This window comes from Armigeres subalbatus, chromosome 2 (assembly GCF_024139115.2).
Source record: "Armigeres subalbatus isolate Guangzhou_Male chromosome 2, GZ_Asu_2, whole genome shotgun sequence".
Lineage (NCBI taxonomy): Eukaryota > Metazoa > Arthropoda > Insecta > Diptera > Culicidae > Armigeres > Armigeres subalbatus.
This window is the reverse complement of record NC_085140.1, coordinates 413,251,029-413,269,899: the sequence shown is the minus strand read 5'-3', so window position 1 is coordinate 413,269,899 and position 18,871 is coordinate 413,251,029. Positions and strand designations below refer to the sequence as shown.

The following is an 18,871-nucleotide window of genomic DNA, read 5'->3' as shown; positions in this document are numbered from 1 at the left end:
CTCGGGACATCAGAATCATTTTCTCGGAAACTTAGGAAACTCGCATTTAGCTAACTTCATAAACGTTGTACATTATATTTCGAAATCATCTGGATCCTTCTGATTCGGTGAAGGTCACCAACTTGTTCAGAATGGATAGTTTTTTTTGTCATATAATAACTTGAGATCTTCATCACAACACACAATTTCTAAAACCACAACTTGATGATAAATCCAAATTAAAAATAGATTTCTATTTATTTTTTTAAGTTGAATATGAATGGAAGATGAGATTTTTTTTTAAAACATTGTCAGAAAACATCATACCGACCGCTTTCAATCAGAGCCTACTTCACTCTATTTAAAGCCCATTTAGAAAAAGTCAAAACATCTAATATTCAAAAATTGTGGATCGAATTATTTTCATTTTTGGATACTTAATGTCACCAGTTAGTTGACCGCACTTCGAAGGGTGGACTTTGATTGAAGTTACCACTGATGCAAAGAGAACGTGCAACGTAGCCTTGCTGGTTACAACGTTAAAGTGTATGTGTAATCTTATATCGTACTTTGGAGAAATAGTTCGGAAATTTTGAGTAGCTCTCCTTCTCAGAGTTTTTCAAATGGATTCCCCCTGAGGTAGTCTCAACCGGGCAAGTTAGACGCTGGAGTCGCACGATTTTTAAGAGCATCGGCCAGCGCTGACTACCCTGATAAAATAACTACTTTAGTCATCAAGGCTTTCGTAGATTGGCAAAAAATTTCTACAATATGCACTATCAAAGCCAAGATCAAAGCACTCACTGCCCCAATTCACCACGTAGCCCTCTTGCTTTTGATGGCGATTCCCTCCACTTCAAAGTTGGATTTTATTGACCCAACGAAGTATCGCAGTGCCTCCAAACCACTGCACTGACAGACTCATTCTAAAGCATCCGATACCGATTTCGAAAGTCGATCGATTGGCTTAAAGGAATCATGAGTAAAAAGCTTTCAGCAATTTTAATGATCTTTCAGACTTCACAGATTTCATACGATGATCCAGTAATGGCCAAGACTCTGCAAGGTTCCTTACATATTTTGCAAATAGTAAAAATTCCACTAAATTTCAAATCTTTCCAGGGGCGTATTCCCGAATTCTTCTTGCTTTTTAAAGCATCTAAATCTTACTTTTGAAGGAGATTCAAAATTATATTGGAATGTAAAATATTGCACATTTTTTTCTTAGTGTGATAGGGGCGCCCAAAACAGATTTCGCCAAGGGCGCCGGAAACCCACGCTACGGCTCTGCTCGCTAGTGTTACATGGTTATGATATCCCAAGCAGCACACGTTGAGCCAATCTTGTTGCAGTAACCTTAATGTGAGAGAATTCGGGCACATAGGGACACGGCAGGTATTTTCGTCTGTTCGTCATAGTCTCGAAAACCAATTAAAAGACGCTTTTTGTAAAACTCATACGTACCAAATCATAGGCTCAGGAGAAACGTTCTGCTATAGTGGAGTTCTAGCAAATGTAAATTGCTTTCGTTGGTTTTAGCCTCTACGACGATGGACGGAAATACCTGCCGTGTCCCTATAAGTTACTGTGATCGATGTGCAATATGTTTGTTGTTGGGGGTGAATACTGGTGAGTGCGTGTACCACGATTCAGCGATTTTACGACAGATGCGAGACGATACGCATCGGCCCTGGACCTTGCAAAGAATCTCTGCTCTGGCTACGGACAAACAGGTGCCTCTGTCCAATGGTAGTCAGAGCATCGAGTCATCACTGGTGGAAGAATACGAGCCTTGGACCTTTGGCAGAATCTCCGCCTTCTGTTATTTGGAGTGACGAGGAATAGTTGGCAAAGAAGGGATAGTCGTATTGTTGAGTCCGACAAAGAAGCGCGAGTCGATAAAACCCGGTTGCGCCAACTAGAAATCAACAAATACTAGCTATGTACCGTTTTGACTCAAATTCCGAACATGACTCATATTCCGAACTTATGCTTTTAAATGCCCATTTTAACTTTATTCGTGTAATTTTCCACAGGAGTTTGAATTCGTTTGTTATCTTGATCCTCAGTGCGGAAAACCAATGACAGTTTTAGTTTTAGGGCGCTAAAACGCCAGTGTTCGGAATATGAGCCATATTCGGGATTTGAGTCAGAACGGTACCAAAAACCAAGCCATTCGGTTGAGATGCGCCAGAGTAGTAAACGCTGCGGACGGGAATAGGGTATTTGTGCTATTTTATTACTATCTAACTCCCACTATCTGGCAGTGGCATTATGGATAACATATTCGTGCAACCATATTATTAATATAATTGCAAGAATCTTAGATCCGGGAGCTAGAAAGTAATAGTTCTATTGCAACCTATAGCCCGTTTCAATAAAGTATGCGTTCCGAAGCTATAGCCGTTTACAATAAGCCCCGCATGATTGTACCCACAGAGTATCTGAAGTGCATTCAAACTTCCTGAATTAAAATTGAGTTTCGTTTGATTTTGGCGCATATTTAATAATAAAAATATAATTAACAATTTGCAGTTTATCATAAAATGGCTTACCATTTTCCTAAGTTATCTTTGAATCGAACATGTTTGTTCATTTGCATTGCGATTATCGCATTATGACATTGCATTGCCGTTGCTAACAATCGATCATCCTATCTTTGCACAAATATGCGTTTGTATGTATATCGCCGACTGCGGTCACTGTTCTGGCCCTACTTTTTGTGCGAAGCACCGCACAAAAAGAAGAGCCCAAGAACCAACTACACTGAACAACGGCCGAATGAGACTCACGTTGCGAACGGGAAAAAAGGTTCTGCCAAAATGGTCCAATACCCTACTTTAACGTTGATAATCAAATGTTTCAATATAACTGGAAAATTGGCGGAGAGTTTCCGAGTCGATTGATATATAAATCTCAAAAATCCATCGAAAGATGAATGCGCTATTAACGTTCAAAATCTTACATGATTTCGTGACGGTCTCGGATTTGGAAATTTTCATTTGTCGCCCTGTATCCGAGTCTTCCCCTTAGACGTAGTTTACGTCAAAAATGACTTGGAAATCTTCCACTTAGCGGCGCTAGTCTATATGAGCCTACCAGTTTGGTTCGATATTTCGGGATCTGTTTGCTTTAAAAAGTTGCCGGTTTCTATAAAGTTATTCGAGCATTGAAAAAAAATTTAGTCCTGGAGAAAGAAGGTAATAGCTCTACTGTGCATCCAAAGACCCTATAACAAGAAGCTCAGACCATTTTTCAGCACAGTAAGCTCCACATAAATACATTCAGATATCAAATGGATATATGCAATGTATTTACACTTCTAGGATTTTCGATTTACACCAAGGATATGAATCCACGTTATATATCTTTGATCCTAGCCCGTATTTAGTAAAATCAGTTTTATATATTGCAATAATGGAACAGACTCACCATATTTGCAGCTTGAACGCTAGGTCATTCCTCACTTTCTAAGAGTTCAGTTTCCTAGGAATGAATCTGTAAGCCGTTCGTCATCGTAAGATCTTATTCTTCAAAACGTCCGAGCTCCAGCTCTGTTCATATTCTCTAAAATGCAGTATACGAGCTAGCTGCAGTTCTCCAAAATCCAGTGAAAAGCTCCACCGAAAATTCAGGAATCTCATGAATCTCAAATGGCCTAAATATGAAAATTGGTTTAAATTTATTATATTGAACTGGGTTGTGAAAAACGAAAAATATAATAATTAAACTAAAATAAATTTACTGGATAACTTTGAAACTTCAGGTCGACAGTTTTTGGTTTTAATTCACTGATTTTATTCTCTGATCAATCTAAACTGAACATCCATTTGCAGGATTATGTTATAAAGTCTAATGCAACGCTTGAATCTTTTGATTTGAATGGGTTATCGGCGATTACGTGCCCTAAAGGCAATTGTTGATATTTAGCATAGGTTTTATGCATATTCATTCGTCTACCTGTTGATGATGTTGGTTTGCGTTGGTTGGCCGCCAAATCAGACAATGCGTCCTAAAAATGTTAAAGGGATTTCGTGAAGAGATACGGTTGATATTAAATTTCAGATGCCCCATATAAAAAATATGGTCTAATAATTTCAGAGATTAGAATTGTATACCGATAATATTTGTTCTTTCGGTTGAAGTATAGGTGACATTTTGCTTGATCTGCCTTTGAGGTAATTTTTGAGGAAAATGAACAGAACAGAGGGTAAACATTGTTAACAAGCGTGAGCAGGTTCAACAGAAGCGTGAGATATGACATACATCGTTTGAATGTTCCGTTTCCGTTTCCAGAGTTTTAATAATGAAACAGTTTTTTCGAAATTTAATCATACTAAAATTTTGAATAACAATTCTATCACAGTCCTACAAACCTGCTACAAACTAATATAGTCAGAATCAACCCAGAGTAACAATCTGTGAGCTGTTAGATTATGGTTAGGGTCCGTTAGTTATGCTTCCCTTCAGAAAGCATAAAACATTGACTCGTTTGTTATGCTCTTTTTCTTATTTTTCGCGCCTTGCATTTTTTATGACAGCTGAAAATAGAAACAGCATTCTTTTCATTCATTTCATGCTGCCTTCTCGGTGCGCTTTGCGAGTGCTCTCGGTGCTTATCTTCGACAAAATGGCGATGTTGGAATGCTTTTTTTCAAGTAAGTACTTAATCATATTTAAAAAAATAAAGTCAGATTTCAACAATAAACTTGATTTCCAGGATTCGTGGTCGTAGCTACAAAGCGAAAGTGTTCATGGAGGATGCGTTGTCGATAGCAAGAGGCCTCGGCAGTTCTCGGAAGAGCGAGTCAAAGGCAACCGATTCCTAAAAGGATATATTTAGATGACAGAATCAACATAGGATTAGGGATCAATGGTAGCCCCAACTACAATTCATCCGCCAGTTCTTCCTCCGGTGGTCATGGATTCTCCACCGCCAGCACCGATGGACTTCGCGTCAAGGCTTTCCCATCAAACCACTCGTCAGTTACTTCCATTACTATAAATACCGCCACCCACCACCCGCCACTAAACCAGCATGAAATCCCACCCGAAAATACCCTAACCACTGCCTAACCGCCTAAAGCGAAACATAGCTAACGTTCATCTAATGTGAGGGTAACGTGTTAGATTAAAATATGCATAAATCATAAACATACCTAACAAAAGTGTTGCAGATCTGTCTAATTTTAGTCTCATTTTACTCTAAAGTTAGTGAGAAAATTAGAGTAACTTTCTAACAGGTTACACTCACATTAGGGTCAAGTTAGAGTAACCTTGTTTGCTGGGAACGCTTAGATCGAAATTATTTTGTTTGGCTGCGTTAAGGTGGTTATACAATCAAGCCATGTGGTGAATTTTAAATTCACCACACGGTTTTCTACTCCTATTATCAAAAGTTCAAATCTAGATCTACTCTCTTGCCGTTCATCCCGATGTGCTTCAGTAAAGGTGTGGGCCAAAGTCCTCTATGTCTGTATTAGTCGAAAAAATAATGTAAACATCGCCACCCACAGTGGGCGGGCGGAGTGAAACGTCACGTCTGTTATAAAAATTGTACTGAGTATGCCAGACGTGACGTCACATTCGGTCGCCTTCGGCCATCTTCGGCAACCCAGCTGAGAGTTTCTCTCTCAAAAGAGCGAATTTTCGTTGAACAATGTTATGATTTACTAGTAGTTAGATCGCCAATCTATTATTATATTAGTCTCTATAATTTTGTTCCACCTGTTATGATCAATGTACCTTGATACGATGAAATAAAACGTCATTCTGTTATAGTCGGTCGAAGAGAAAGCACGCTGTTTTTACTGTACTCTCCAAAACACGACAGTTGGCGACGAGTCGGATGGGATACAACCCATTGAAGGGAGGAACGCTAGCGCTACGAGCCGATCGGTTCGCAATTCTGTTCGACAAATGCGGAAGACGAAAGAGGTTATGATTTGCTGCTACTAATACAACGAAGGTGTGGACTGATGTGAAATCATTGCTGCTTCTACCAATACCACGTGAAAACATCTCTGCTGTTTGCTACCATACACTGGAAGAGTGTCGTGCTATTTGCTGGTTCACTTGCGGAAGAAGGAGGAAGTGCTGTTGACTGCTGAAGTTTTGTGAAGGTTTTGCTGGTGTACTGCTGCTGAGAGAGAGAAGACTACAGAAAATGCCGGATTCGGATGACGATACTGCCTCTGCTGTGCCACCCACCTTCGCGTTCGAACCATACGAAAAACATAAATCGAAATGGTGCCGCTGGGTAAAGCGCCTCGAGAGTGCGATGCAAATTTTCGGTGTGCCGGACGCCAACAAGAAGAATATGTTGCTGTACTACATGGGATCGGATACATATAACCTGCTTTGCGATCATCTTTCTCCTACCGAGCCGGAAACAAAATCGTACGACGAAATTGTGGCTACGCTGGACAACTATTTTGATCCCGAACCACTGGAGATGGTTGAACTATGGAGATTCCGGTCCAGAAATCAACGTGAAGGAGAAACTATTCCGGAATTTATCACTGCCCTACAACGAGAAGCGAAACATTGCAAGTTCGGGACCTATCTTACGAAAGCTTTACGGAATCAATTAGTATTCGGAGTGCGGAATCAGCGGATACGAACCCGGCTGATCGAAGAGCGAGATTTGACATTTGAGAAAGCCAAGGAAATTTCTTTGTCGATGGAGGCATCAGGTGAAGGAGCCGATGTGATTAACCGACGGATGCAGGACGTAAATCTGATGGACGAAAGGAAATCGAAACGACATGCTTCTTCAAACCAGATAACCGCTGGTACTGCTGACGTAAAGGTAACTAATACTACTAACAGATCTTGTTTTAGGTGTGGAAGTGAGACACATTTGGCTAATGTTTGTGTTCATAGAAATACAGTTTGCAGTTACTGCAAAGAAAGGACACTTGAAGCGCGTGTGTCTCAGTTTTACATCTAATAATACCCCTGCAGTGAAACGAAATGTGATTGCAAACAAGTATCCGAAGTTCAATACCAATGTGGTCGAAGAACATGAACAGGATGAGTACTCTGATAACATTGAAGTAAATGAAATCTGCATGGTCGATGTATGTAAGTTAGAGGGGGGACATGACAATTCGCTGTCAAAGATTTTCCTTGAACTTAAACTCAATGATGTGCCAATTAAATTTGAGGTTGACAGTGGCTCGCCGGTGTCGTTGATGAGTCTTGGTGATAAAATCAAATGTTTTCATGATCTCCCACTTCAGGAGACATCTATGGACCTTCGCAGTTACTGTGGGAATATAATCGAAGTGTATGGAACGGTTTCAGTCGATGTTTCGTACAAAGGAACAAATAAGTCTTTGCGGTTGTTCGTCGTTAGTACAGATCGACACCCTCTTCTTGGGCGCGCGTGGATGCGATCGTTGCAATTGAGTTGGAATGATATCATGGGTACATCTGTCTCCAATGTCAATAATGTTGAACGTTCTCCATTCCCCAGTGCTTTAAATTTGTTGTTGGATGAGTTTTCTTCGGTTTTCGGTGAATCGATTGGTAAGATAACAGGGGTTGAAGCTTCCATTACTATGAAAGAAAACTGTAAGCCTGTGTTTCTTAAAGCTCGTCCATTACCCTTTGCTATTCGCGACGTCGTTGAGCGGGAGATAAACGATATGGTGCAATCAGGAGTGCTAGTTAAAGTCAATCACAGCAACTGGGGCACACCTGTGGTTCCTGTTATGAAGTCTGGAAATAAAGTGCGGCTGTGCGGCGATTATAAGCTAACGGTAAATAAAACCTGTTAGTCGACGAGCATCCTCTACCCACAATCGACGAACTTTTTTCAAATATGGCTGGAGGAGAGAAATTTTCAAAATTAGATTTAGCGCAAGCGTATTTGCAAATGGGCGTTCGCGAAGAGGACCAACAAGTGCTTACCCTCAACACGCATCTGGGTTTGTTTCAACCTACTAGGCTGATGTATGGTGTGGCGTCTGCGCCTGCTATATTTCAACGCGAAATATCCCAAATACTACAAGGTATTCCTGGAGTCTCGGTTTTTCTGGATGACGTCAAAGTTACTGGTCCTGATGCTGCTACCCACCTGGAACGTCTGCGGGAGGTTTTACGTAGATTCAACGAGCATAACATGCGGGTGAACGTTTCTAAATGTGAATTCTTTGCGGACACTATTGAATATTGTGGATATGCCGTTGACCGTCGCGGTATTCACAAAACGAAGCAAAAAGTAGCTGCCATTCAGGAAATGCCTCATCCTGAAAATCGTGAACAAGTTCGTGCCTTTCTCGGACTTGTAAACTACTATGGGAGGTTCTTACCGAATCTTAGCACTCGGATATATCCTATCAATAATCTGTTAAAAGATAAGACACCGTTTATTTGGGATAACAAATGCGAATTGGCTTTCAACTGGGTCAAAGCGGAGATGCAATCAGATCGTGTTCTGGTACACTATGATACAACGCTTCCTCTCGTGCTAGCAACCGATGCATCACCGTATGGGGTTGGGGCCGTCCTAAGTCACATCTACCCTGACGGAAATGAGCATCCAATTCAGTACGCTTCCCAAACGTTGAACACTACACAACAGAACTACACTCAGGTCGACAAAGAGGCTTACGCGATTATATACGGCGTAAAAAAATTCCACCAATATTTGTTTGGTCGGAAATTTGTACTTGTTACGGATAACAAACCGGTTACCCAGATTTTCTCACCAGATAAAGGTCTGCCAACGCTGTCTGCATTACGCATGCAACACTACGCAGTTTTTCTACAGTCGTTTGATTTTGAAATTCGATACCGCCCGTCCAAACATCATGCTAATGCCGATGGAATGTCTCGTTTACCGATTTCGGAAGCCGTCAATAATAAAATGGTAGAAGAAGTTGATGTGTTGGAACTCGAACAGATAGAAACTTTACCCATAAATATAGAGGAGTTGGAAGAACACACTAGCAACGATAAAAGCGTAAAGAACCTACTTCAAGGGTTGAAATCCGGAAGATGCGTGGAGGGCCGTGACAGATTCGGCATCGATCAAACCGAATTTACCCTACAAAGCGGCTGTTTGATGAAAGGAATTCGAGTGTATATTCCAGAAACACTTCGGACGCGGGTTTTGCAAGAGCTGCACTTCGGACACTTCGGAGTTTCTCGCATGAAGTCTCTCGCTAGGTCTTATTGCTGGTGGAAACCGTTGATCAGGACATCATGGATATTGCCCGCGATTGCCCGGATTGCGCAAGAACAAGAACTGACCCAGCGAGTTCCTGTACATTGTTGGGAGCGACCATCAGGGCCATTTCAGCGGATTCACGCTGATTTTGCCGGGCCGTTTATGGGTTGTTTTTTCTGATTATTGTTGATGCATACAGTAAATGGCCAGAGGTGAAAATAATCCCAGATATTTCAACAGATACTACTATCAACCGTTTGCGAGAATTTTTGCCACATTCGGTTTACCGTCCGTTCTTGTCACCGGATAGAGGATCCCAGTTTACATCCGATATGTTCCAGATGTTCTTGAAAAGAAACGGAATCGTCCATAAAATGGGTGCTCCATACCACCCAGCAACAAACGGACAAGCTGAGAGATATGTCCAAACGTTTAAAGACAAGATCAAAACCTTGCGTTGCTCTCGCTCAGAAATCTCAACGGAATTACAGAATATCTTGATGGCATACAGGCGAACTGTTCACCCTTCAACCGGTCGCAGTCCGTCTATGTTAGTGTTCGGTAGGCAGATCAGGTCACGCATTTATTTGATGATTCCGACAAAAGGAGATGGCTCTTCTACCCGTGGGGAAGAGATAGCAGTACGTTCATTCGAGGTAAACGATAGGGTGGCGGCAAGAGACTTTCTATCTGCGGAAAAATGGCGTTTTGGTGTTGTGACCGAGCGCGTTGGTAAGTTACACTATATGGTCGAGCTTGATGACGGAAGGTTGTGGAAGCGGCATGTTGATCAGCTTCGAATAGGTCCCTTGGTCAAAACTCAGCTGTTTGATGGTTTACCTAAGCGTAGTTCCGCGTATGAAAACGTACCGCTGGTACAAAACCGAAATGCTATTGAGCAATCAAGTGAAACTTCGCTTTCCACACCCCATATGCCCTTAGCTGGTCCAGTTCCATCTAGTGAAATCCCTCAAAGCCCTATCACCAAGATAAATCACGACAACCCGGTTTTGAAAGAGCCTAGACTAGTAACAGACACTGCTGGCCAAGAAACAAGAAAATCAACCAGAGTAAGGAAGCCACCAAACAGGCTCAATCTGTAATGTTGTCACTAACTCACTAACATGTACTGTATGTTTCAGACTATGTATCTGTTTAAGAACAGTTGTTAGGGAGGAAGAGATGTTATGATTTACTAGTAGTTAGATCGCCAATCTATTATTATATTAGTCTCTATAATTTTGTTCCACCTGTTATGATCAATGTACCTTGATACGATGAAATAAAACGTCATTCTGTTATAGTCGGTCGAAGAGAAAGCACGCTGTTTTTACTGTACTCTCCAAAACACGACAAACAAATACTACTTTAGGGTTTGGGCCACACCTGTAGTAAAGCACATCGCGTTCATCCATTCCTTGCCATTTTGCTCCTCGATATTTCACCACCCGGCCGTTATCAAGCCGTCACTTAGACGCAATGATCAGTCGTCACATCTCAGGTCGTCACCGCATACCCGCCGATATACCAAAAGCGCAGTTCCCAATATCGTAGCCGTAGTACTATTTAGGTAACATAGTAATGCCTAAATCAGAACCACCTAACCAAAAGCACTCTTTCCCTGACAACGCCCTGGGACTCTGGGAAAAAGGGCTTCCATGCCTACCTACCAAGAAAGCGGTCGTTACGCTTGTTGTCTAGCAGCTTTGGGTTAAGACGCCATCCCCTTAGATACGTAAAAGAATACCGGGGTGCAAAACAGTTTCAAGCTGTTACAGTTACAGTACTGCATAATAATTATTACTAAAACTAGAACTTATTTGTCTTCTTCTCTGAAGTCAGAAGCAATAGGATATAAATAAAATTATTAATGATACTCGTTTCCAATCCACCGCAAATAGCCGCATCACACAACACTCCTTGCCAGATAAACAAAACGTTTTCACATCACAATTCAAAATTTCTTGCACAACTTCATATTAGAGAGAAAAATGACGCGCAGAAAAAAAACTGTCATGTCTGTTCAAGGCCTACTTCAGCACTCATGCCGGTAACATGTTAAGTGTGTAGGCCGAAATGGTTAATAGGTCGAAAATGGTTTGATTGAAAATGTAATCTAACCAAAAGCGACATACGGCCGAACTGGTAATTTGGCCGAAAAAGCAGGACGTTTGGTCGAATAGGCCATGTAGCAGAAAATGCCGTTTGGCTGAAAGGTCCGTTTGGCCGAAATGTCCGTTTGGCCTACGGCCGGAAATGTTAGTTGCTGAACGGATAATATGGTAATATGGCCAAAAATGTCGACACGTTCGGCCAAACAACATTTTCAATCAAATGGTGCTTTTTGATCAGTTACGACATCGGTTCTTTCTGCAAAACGACTTTTTCCGCCTAAGGACCAGTTCGGCTGAATGACATTTCTGGTAGTAAATATGTCCATTTCAGCCAAATGGCCGTGTCTGCCAAACGGCATTTTAAGACAAATGACCTTTTTGCCGAATGACTAGTTATTCATCTTGATTAAATGACATTTTTGGCCAGATGATTTTCGGTCTAATGGTTTGTTCGGCCAAATGACATATTCGGCTAAACAACTTTTGGCCAGAGATGTCCTACACAGTTGGCAAAAAATCTGCTCCTTTATTTTTCACAATTTTTAACAATCAAGTAAAATTCATTCAGTGAATTTTATTTGATTACTAAAAATTGTGAAAAATAAATGAGCAGATTTTTTGCCAACTGTGTAAGACATCTCTGCTTTCGACAATATGGTTCTTCTCGTCTTTTGACTGAAAGTCATTCGGCGAAGCCAATTTGTCCGAATGCCACTTGGTCAATTGTCATTTAGCCAAATTTGTTCGACCGAAACGTTCATTAGATCTAGGCTGACCATACGTACCGTATTTAACGGGACAGTCCCGTTTTGTAGACCTCATTGTGTTGTCCCGTCGTAATCTAAAAAATCCTCAATTTGTCCCGTTTTATCATTGATATTCTTCCAAAATAAAAAAAATCAGGAATCTAAAACTACGTACAAAAAAACCCATAAAAAAGTGTGAGATGTTAGTTATTTGTGTTGATCTTCAAAGCAAGCTATTTATGAAATTTTGTGTTTTGCATTGCGCGGCCGGTAATAAAGTTAATTAGTTCAGTGCGTGTTGGCTCTTGTTTCGGACAGCAGAACGATCGCGCGATTTGCCGAAATTTTGTGTTTTGCAGATAGTTCGCGCGGCCGAGTGAGTAAACATTTGGTGCGTGATCGGACGTGTTTCAGGTAGGATTTAGAGCATTCGTAAAATCTGAGTTTTTGGTTCTGATTATAATGTTCGGTGAATAAGTGTGCGTGTTTTGTATATAATGCGAAACATTTGTAAAATCCAGGTTACTTTGTCCTCCTTTGGACGGTTCGTAAGTAAATTGATGAATATATTTTATTATTTTTTCAGCATATACTGTTATTGACAAACGCTCTATATTGTCGAATAGAGCTCCTTATTATTCACTTTACCCACTAGCACAAATTTTCCTTCCCGAGACATCTATGAAGGTAGTATGGGTTCCCTGCATCTTCACTAGTAGATGTTGAACTAACATTCCTTCCCTTCCTTCCGTGATTGTAAGGACGTGGCCAGGTATACAACTGCTACTGTATAGGAAAAGGTACTAATCCCAAGTACCAATTTGCGACAATATACAATAGATTGTTCAATTCTCGCTTGGTTTTTCAAAGGGACCTAAGTGTAGCATTTTTTGATGAATTAGTTTTAATACTGCAATCAATAGCTTTCATATTGTTCTGTTGATTGCGCTATTCAAATTGATTCATGAAAGAAATGTTGCTTGGGTCCTTTTGAAGAGTTAGGCGGGGATTGAGCATTGTATAGCCACCCACGATTTGTACAATCACATATGCTATGCTATGCTATGCTATGCTATCTTCAAAGCAAGCTATTTATACCGTTATGTATTTTGCATGGATTGACTTTCTTAAGGTGTTTCACAGTTAATGACAACGGGAGAGATTTCTCAATCATCTACTGTAAAAAAAACGACAATAAAAAAAAATGAATCAGTTGAACAAATCGAGTTGGAGGCAGTTTCAAACCGAGGGATAGTTTGTTCGGATTTCGGTCCTCACGTACTTTAAGGCTAGTTTACAGATCAGGAGCTTGTCTGCAAGTTTCGCTTCTATATGTGTGGGGGGATTAATGGCATTCCGTTGTAGGAAGTTAGAATTTCGGCCCGATTCAAAATACAATCCGGCGGAAAATTCCGAGAGTGCGAGCTATAAACCTATCTATAAACAAGCCGGGATTTGTTTTACTTTTGGCGACGAAATTGCATGAGTTCCGCCGTTTTAGAAGCACATGGGAATAAAATAAATGGACAAGATCAAATACAGAACGATCACGCGATCTCCGAAATATTTTCTTCTGTTTTGTGTGGGTGAATAAATTAATTAGCATATGAAATATTAGTGCGTGTCCGATCGTGTTTCCTCTAATAAGCAGAACAATCACGCGATCATTATTGATATATTTGGCTCTGCGTTGTGCGGGTAATTAAATTAATTAACAAATAAAAAAATTAGTACGTGTTCTATCGTGTTTCTATTAGTACGCAGAGCGATCGCGCGAACATCGAAATATTTTGTTCTGCAAAGTGCGGTTAACAAGTCGATTAACTAGTGCGGCGCTGGTATTGCTTGATTTTGGGTCACCAGTTTTTACACATTGAGGAAAATATTAGTCCCAAACATCTCTTGGTGCTCTGTGTAATTTCAGCTGACCTGGCATTAACGGGTATACTCCGTTAGGCATAAGTACGTTAGGCATAAGGACGTTAGGCATAAGGACGTTAGGCATAAGTACGTTAGGCATAATGTGTGTTCGGCGTAACGGACGATAGGCATAATGTACGTTAGGCATAACAGACGTTAGGCATAATAGACGTTAGGCTTAAAATGACCCAAAGAACAGCCTATGACATAAAGAAAGCAGAATTATGCCACACGTCCATTAAGCCTAACGTACATTATGCCAAACGTGCGTTATGCCTAACGTCCATCCTGCCTAACGTACTTATGCCTTACGTCCTTATGCTTACCGTACTTATGCCTGACGCAACCGTGGGCGGTCAATCATGCTCATGCTTACTAGGGAACAAAAAAAATGGAAAAGATTCCCGATGTGTGAAGCTACCTTTATCGTCATTTAAATCAATTTCGATCAAAAAGTACTGTGCATTGATTAGATTTTACATTTAAGCACATAAGCGAAGCATATTCATGGAAATATACACCCAACCAACGGATGGCAGATTTTAATACAGTTTTGCATAAGAACCTTACAGAAACTGTATAATAATTGGGCATATACAATTTCGGAAGATTTTAATACATTTGTTGTATTAAAATAATACAGATTTGTATTATTTTAATACAATATCTGTATAAAAAGCTTACAGAATTGTATATGCCCAGATTTTATACAATAATTGTCAGATTTGTTTTTTGGGTGTATAAAATTACATTTTATTAATGTTCTTTTCTTGTTAAGATTCTTGTGATTCTTATCCGTAGATTTTCCCTCACTTATATTCATTAAAAAGGGTTTAGCAAGAAAAATCTATCACTTTGACTTTTTTTTTGTTATTTTCAATTGTTCAGAATAGGAAAGTTTTTGATATTGGTCAGTAATAAAATCCATGTTTAAGAATAGATTAAAAATTTCCAAATTCAACAATTTTTTAAAAATATTTTGAAAAATGTGTTATTAATGTAAATAATGTTGCTTCGTGTTTTTTCCGCGCCCCTTTGAAGAGTGAATAATTTGTAGTATTTTTCCACAACTAACTTAATACAAGAGAAGGTTATGGTGGTATATGATTCACTCCAAAATTTTTCTCTAACTTTTTTCACGGAAAATGAAACTTAAGCCCATACATTTTGAAATTTCCACAGCTCTTGAATTTTCTCACACGGGTTTTTGACATGCTCCATTTTGCAAGTGCGTTTGTCCCGTTTTATCACCGAAATGATCTGGTCAGCCTAATTAGATCGAAAATAGTTTGGCCGAAATTGTCAGTTGGCTGAAAGTGACATACGGCCGAAAATACCATTTACAAACGGGCCATAAAGACAAAAGGGTCAACCCGTTTGACCTACTTGGACAAATGGCTTCTCCGGCAAAATAATCAGTTTAGACAAACATTATCGGCCGTATGTCTGTATCAGCCAAATGAAATTTCTGTAAATTGACTTTAGGCCAAAGGGTTTGTTCGGCCAAATAACATATTCTACCAAACAACTTTCGATCATGTGGCCATCAGCCAAATGGCCTTCGGCCAAACGACCCTTTCCCATTCAAGAATTTGATGTCGCCGAGAAAATCTTTAGATTTCAATGGAAAATCTTCGGTAATGCCTGTGAAAAATGCTTTGCTAATTTCATACGAAATTCTTTAGAGTTTCCACGAGAAGTGATTCGATTCGATTTCTATTTTGTGGGAAATTCTTCGGAATTTACTCGAAAAAAATTCCGGAATGTATGTATGTACACTTGAATTCTGCAGAGCTTTCACGAAGAATTCTTCCAAATTTTTACGGAAATTTATTTACCAGGAATATTTTTAGAATTTCGAAAGTAAATTCTGTGGATTTCAGCAAAACGTTCGTCGGCTTAACTTTCACGAAAAGTTTTTGAAATTTCAACGGGAAATGGAATTTGAAAAGAATTAAATTCGCGAAAAAATCTACGAAGTTTCAACTGGGTGTTTTGGGCATAACAATCGGGAAATTCGACAGACCTCTGCAAAAATGTCGGCGGTGGCGGGATGCTAAAAACTGCCAGCGCCTGGCACACCTCCCCTAGCAACACACATGTTCCACATGGGTCACTGCAGCTTAGATGCTAATCACTCTCACGGTCGGCATGGATGGCTGATCAGGAAGAGCAAACACGCGTTTCTTTATTTCACTGCACTGGTCTATTTGTGTTTGTGGTGAGTGTAGGGGAGTGCGGGTAGCACGCCCATATGGGTCAATATCCTCATTGTGATTGTTTTCAATAGTCTATACGATAAAGTAATAGAAAATATTGTCATTGGATACATAGGGTTTCTTACCCCATTCCCGGCCGAACATGCGTACGACTGCATTACTTAATTGATATTTATGACAAGGAGCAAATTTTCCGCCGTGTTATACTCTGTTAAAAAAATAGCTTTTCTTGCTAAATATTGTTTGAAAAAACTTTAATTTGATTTAAATTAAACAACCAGAATTTGGCTGAAAGTTTCCACATACATATGGGCACCCGGATAAAAATTTACAGTAACTTGAACGACATAACCCATTGAAATACAATAGATTGTGTGGTAAACAATATAAACTATTGTACGCTTATTGTAAAATGTTGACGGTTGTAAAAGATCTTTATTGTACTTACATTAACATAACAATATATTTAAATGTTACCAATACATTCTATTATATTTTTATTGTTCGCTTATGTTTGGTATTGCACATCCAAAAACTAAACAAATTATGAAAGTTTTCGGTTTGGATGATCTGGAAATTCGTCTAATGTAATTGAATTAATATAATTTTGGAATATTTCATGGATTTATTATATTGTTGAAATAACAATTGAAAACAATAAAATTATAATAGCTTTGATTATAAAATGAATAAAAATGTTATACCGATTCTCAAGTAATATATTTTCATATTGCAAGTCTAGAAATGTTATGCAATAAAAATTGGAGTTCAAAAAAATTAAAGGGAACAAAAACTTTTGCTTATCATTTTACTCGGAGGATGTATTCATTTGAGCGTGTACAGTTTTGTTTATAATTAGTGAAGAGATGAAAATAATAAAACTGTATGGTGCATAAAGTGTTTTTTTCATTACAGTATTTTGATCACACTTGCCGTGCTGTCATTTTAGATTAGTCAAACTTTTTCGCATCGGTTACTATTTTCGGTTATCATTTTGGAGGCTGCATTCCATACCGGTAACGTTTGACATTTGATAGTTCATTAAATAGCAGCAGTGTTATCACGCTGCCAAATTTGGTCAGCTAGCGCGTTTAGTAGCGACCGGTAAAGTGTCAAGTAATCATACTGGGCTGGCAAACGGCTTATACTCACCACCGGTAGTCGTAATCTTATACTACAAAAGTTCAATGTATATATTGTACTTCCAGTTGAAAACCGAAGTGAGCTCTCGCGACAATCGAGTTTTCTCCCGTTTCCTTTTGTCGCAACTACGTCGCGACTAGTGCGCATCACGGCGCACGGCGGTGGCATAGATGCGCACTAGTCGCGATGCAGTTGCGACATCAGGAAATAAGGAAAAACTCAATCGTCGCGAGAGCTCACTTCGGTTTTCAACTGGAAGTACAATAATGGACGCAGTGGTTCATCCCGAACAAAAAATAAATAAAAAAAATAATCGTCATAATACCTGATGACATACCTGGTAACATGTATCCTTGTTCCTTTACAGAAATGAAGCTTATGATGAAATACTGATGCTTGGCCAATCTCACCAACGGGATATAATAAGAACTGATGCAGGTATTTTTGTCTTTTCTTCTCGACGTACTTTTTCTAATAAAACTAACATTCTTTTTTAATTTACATTTTTCACAGGTTTATAACATGTATTGTCTATCCGGAACAAAGTTAGTTTATATCGAAGTTCGATTTTTCTCCAGATACAGGCAACTTACCCAACTTCGAAAGTAGAGCGCTGGATTCGCCTGAAGATGCGCTAAACAACACATCAATTAGTTTGACAGATAAAACTTTGGAAGAAAGTTCGGTTCGGAAGTCCCGACAGCAAAGAGAGGTAAAATGAGTTAAAATGAAGTTTAAACTGCTTTAAACTTAAATTGAAAATAAAATAATTTGTAAAGCAAATAATTGTATTGTATTTTTATTGTAATGTTGGAGTATAATTTATTCTAAATCCTGTTGTATTTCTTTTGTAAAACAATAGAAACAGTAATTGAAAACATTTAAATCACAATGTTTTCTATTATTTTGTCATGAAATCATCCCATTGAAGAACCGTAAAATCAATTGTTTTGCTCAAAATTTTGTATGGAAAATTTTCGATTTTTTTATTGTAAAGATACATAACAACCCTCCTTTTTTATTGTAAAAGTCCCATTTACCATTCATTTTATCGTGGAAAACCATTATTTCTCATGTGATTTTATTGTCAAAATTCCATTATATTCAATGGTAAAAATTATGTCTTAAATGGTGTTGTAACAATAAAATTTATGATATTTTAATGATATTTTTTATCCGGGCATTATGCATACGTATGGGCATAATCTTTATGTCCGTAACGTATACATTCTCAACGCTCACGACGATGTTCTCCTAATCAAATTAGAAAATACTTTTGGATTCCATAAAATTTAATTACCTATTTCCTCTAAAATTTTAATTTTTGATTGCTTATTCGTGTTGCATTTATATTTCACCCATGGCTATGCTGCGTATCAAGATCAACCCATCAAAAAAAAATCGTGAACGTTATTCCCTGTCGCATTGGAAACCGTTACCGAATGGCGAGGACCGCTGGGCTATTGGGACAGTATCCTTTTTCAAAATGCTACTACTTATAGACATAATCCAAATTTCAAGGATAATGTCACAAAAGCTAGCTAAAACACATTGATTGATAATTTGGGAGCA

The 18,871-nt window shown here is 39.1% G+C and overlaps 1 protein-coding gene across 1 annotated transcript; it reads left to right on the top strand.

Moving 5' to 3' along the window:
* The first annotated feature begins 7,807 nt into the window (after window positions 1–7,807).
* On the top strand, window positions 7,808–9,337 carry LOC134210284 (uncharacterized protein K02A2.6-like). Its single transcript, XM_062686331.1, has one exon. The coding sequence runs from the start codon at window positions 7,808–7,810 to the stop codon at window positions 9,335–9,337; it is 1,530 nt and encodes a 509-aa protein (XP_062542315.1).
* The last annotated feature ends 9,534 nt before the right edge of the window (window positions 9,338–18,871 follow it).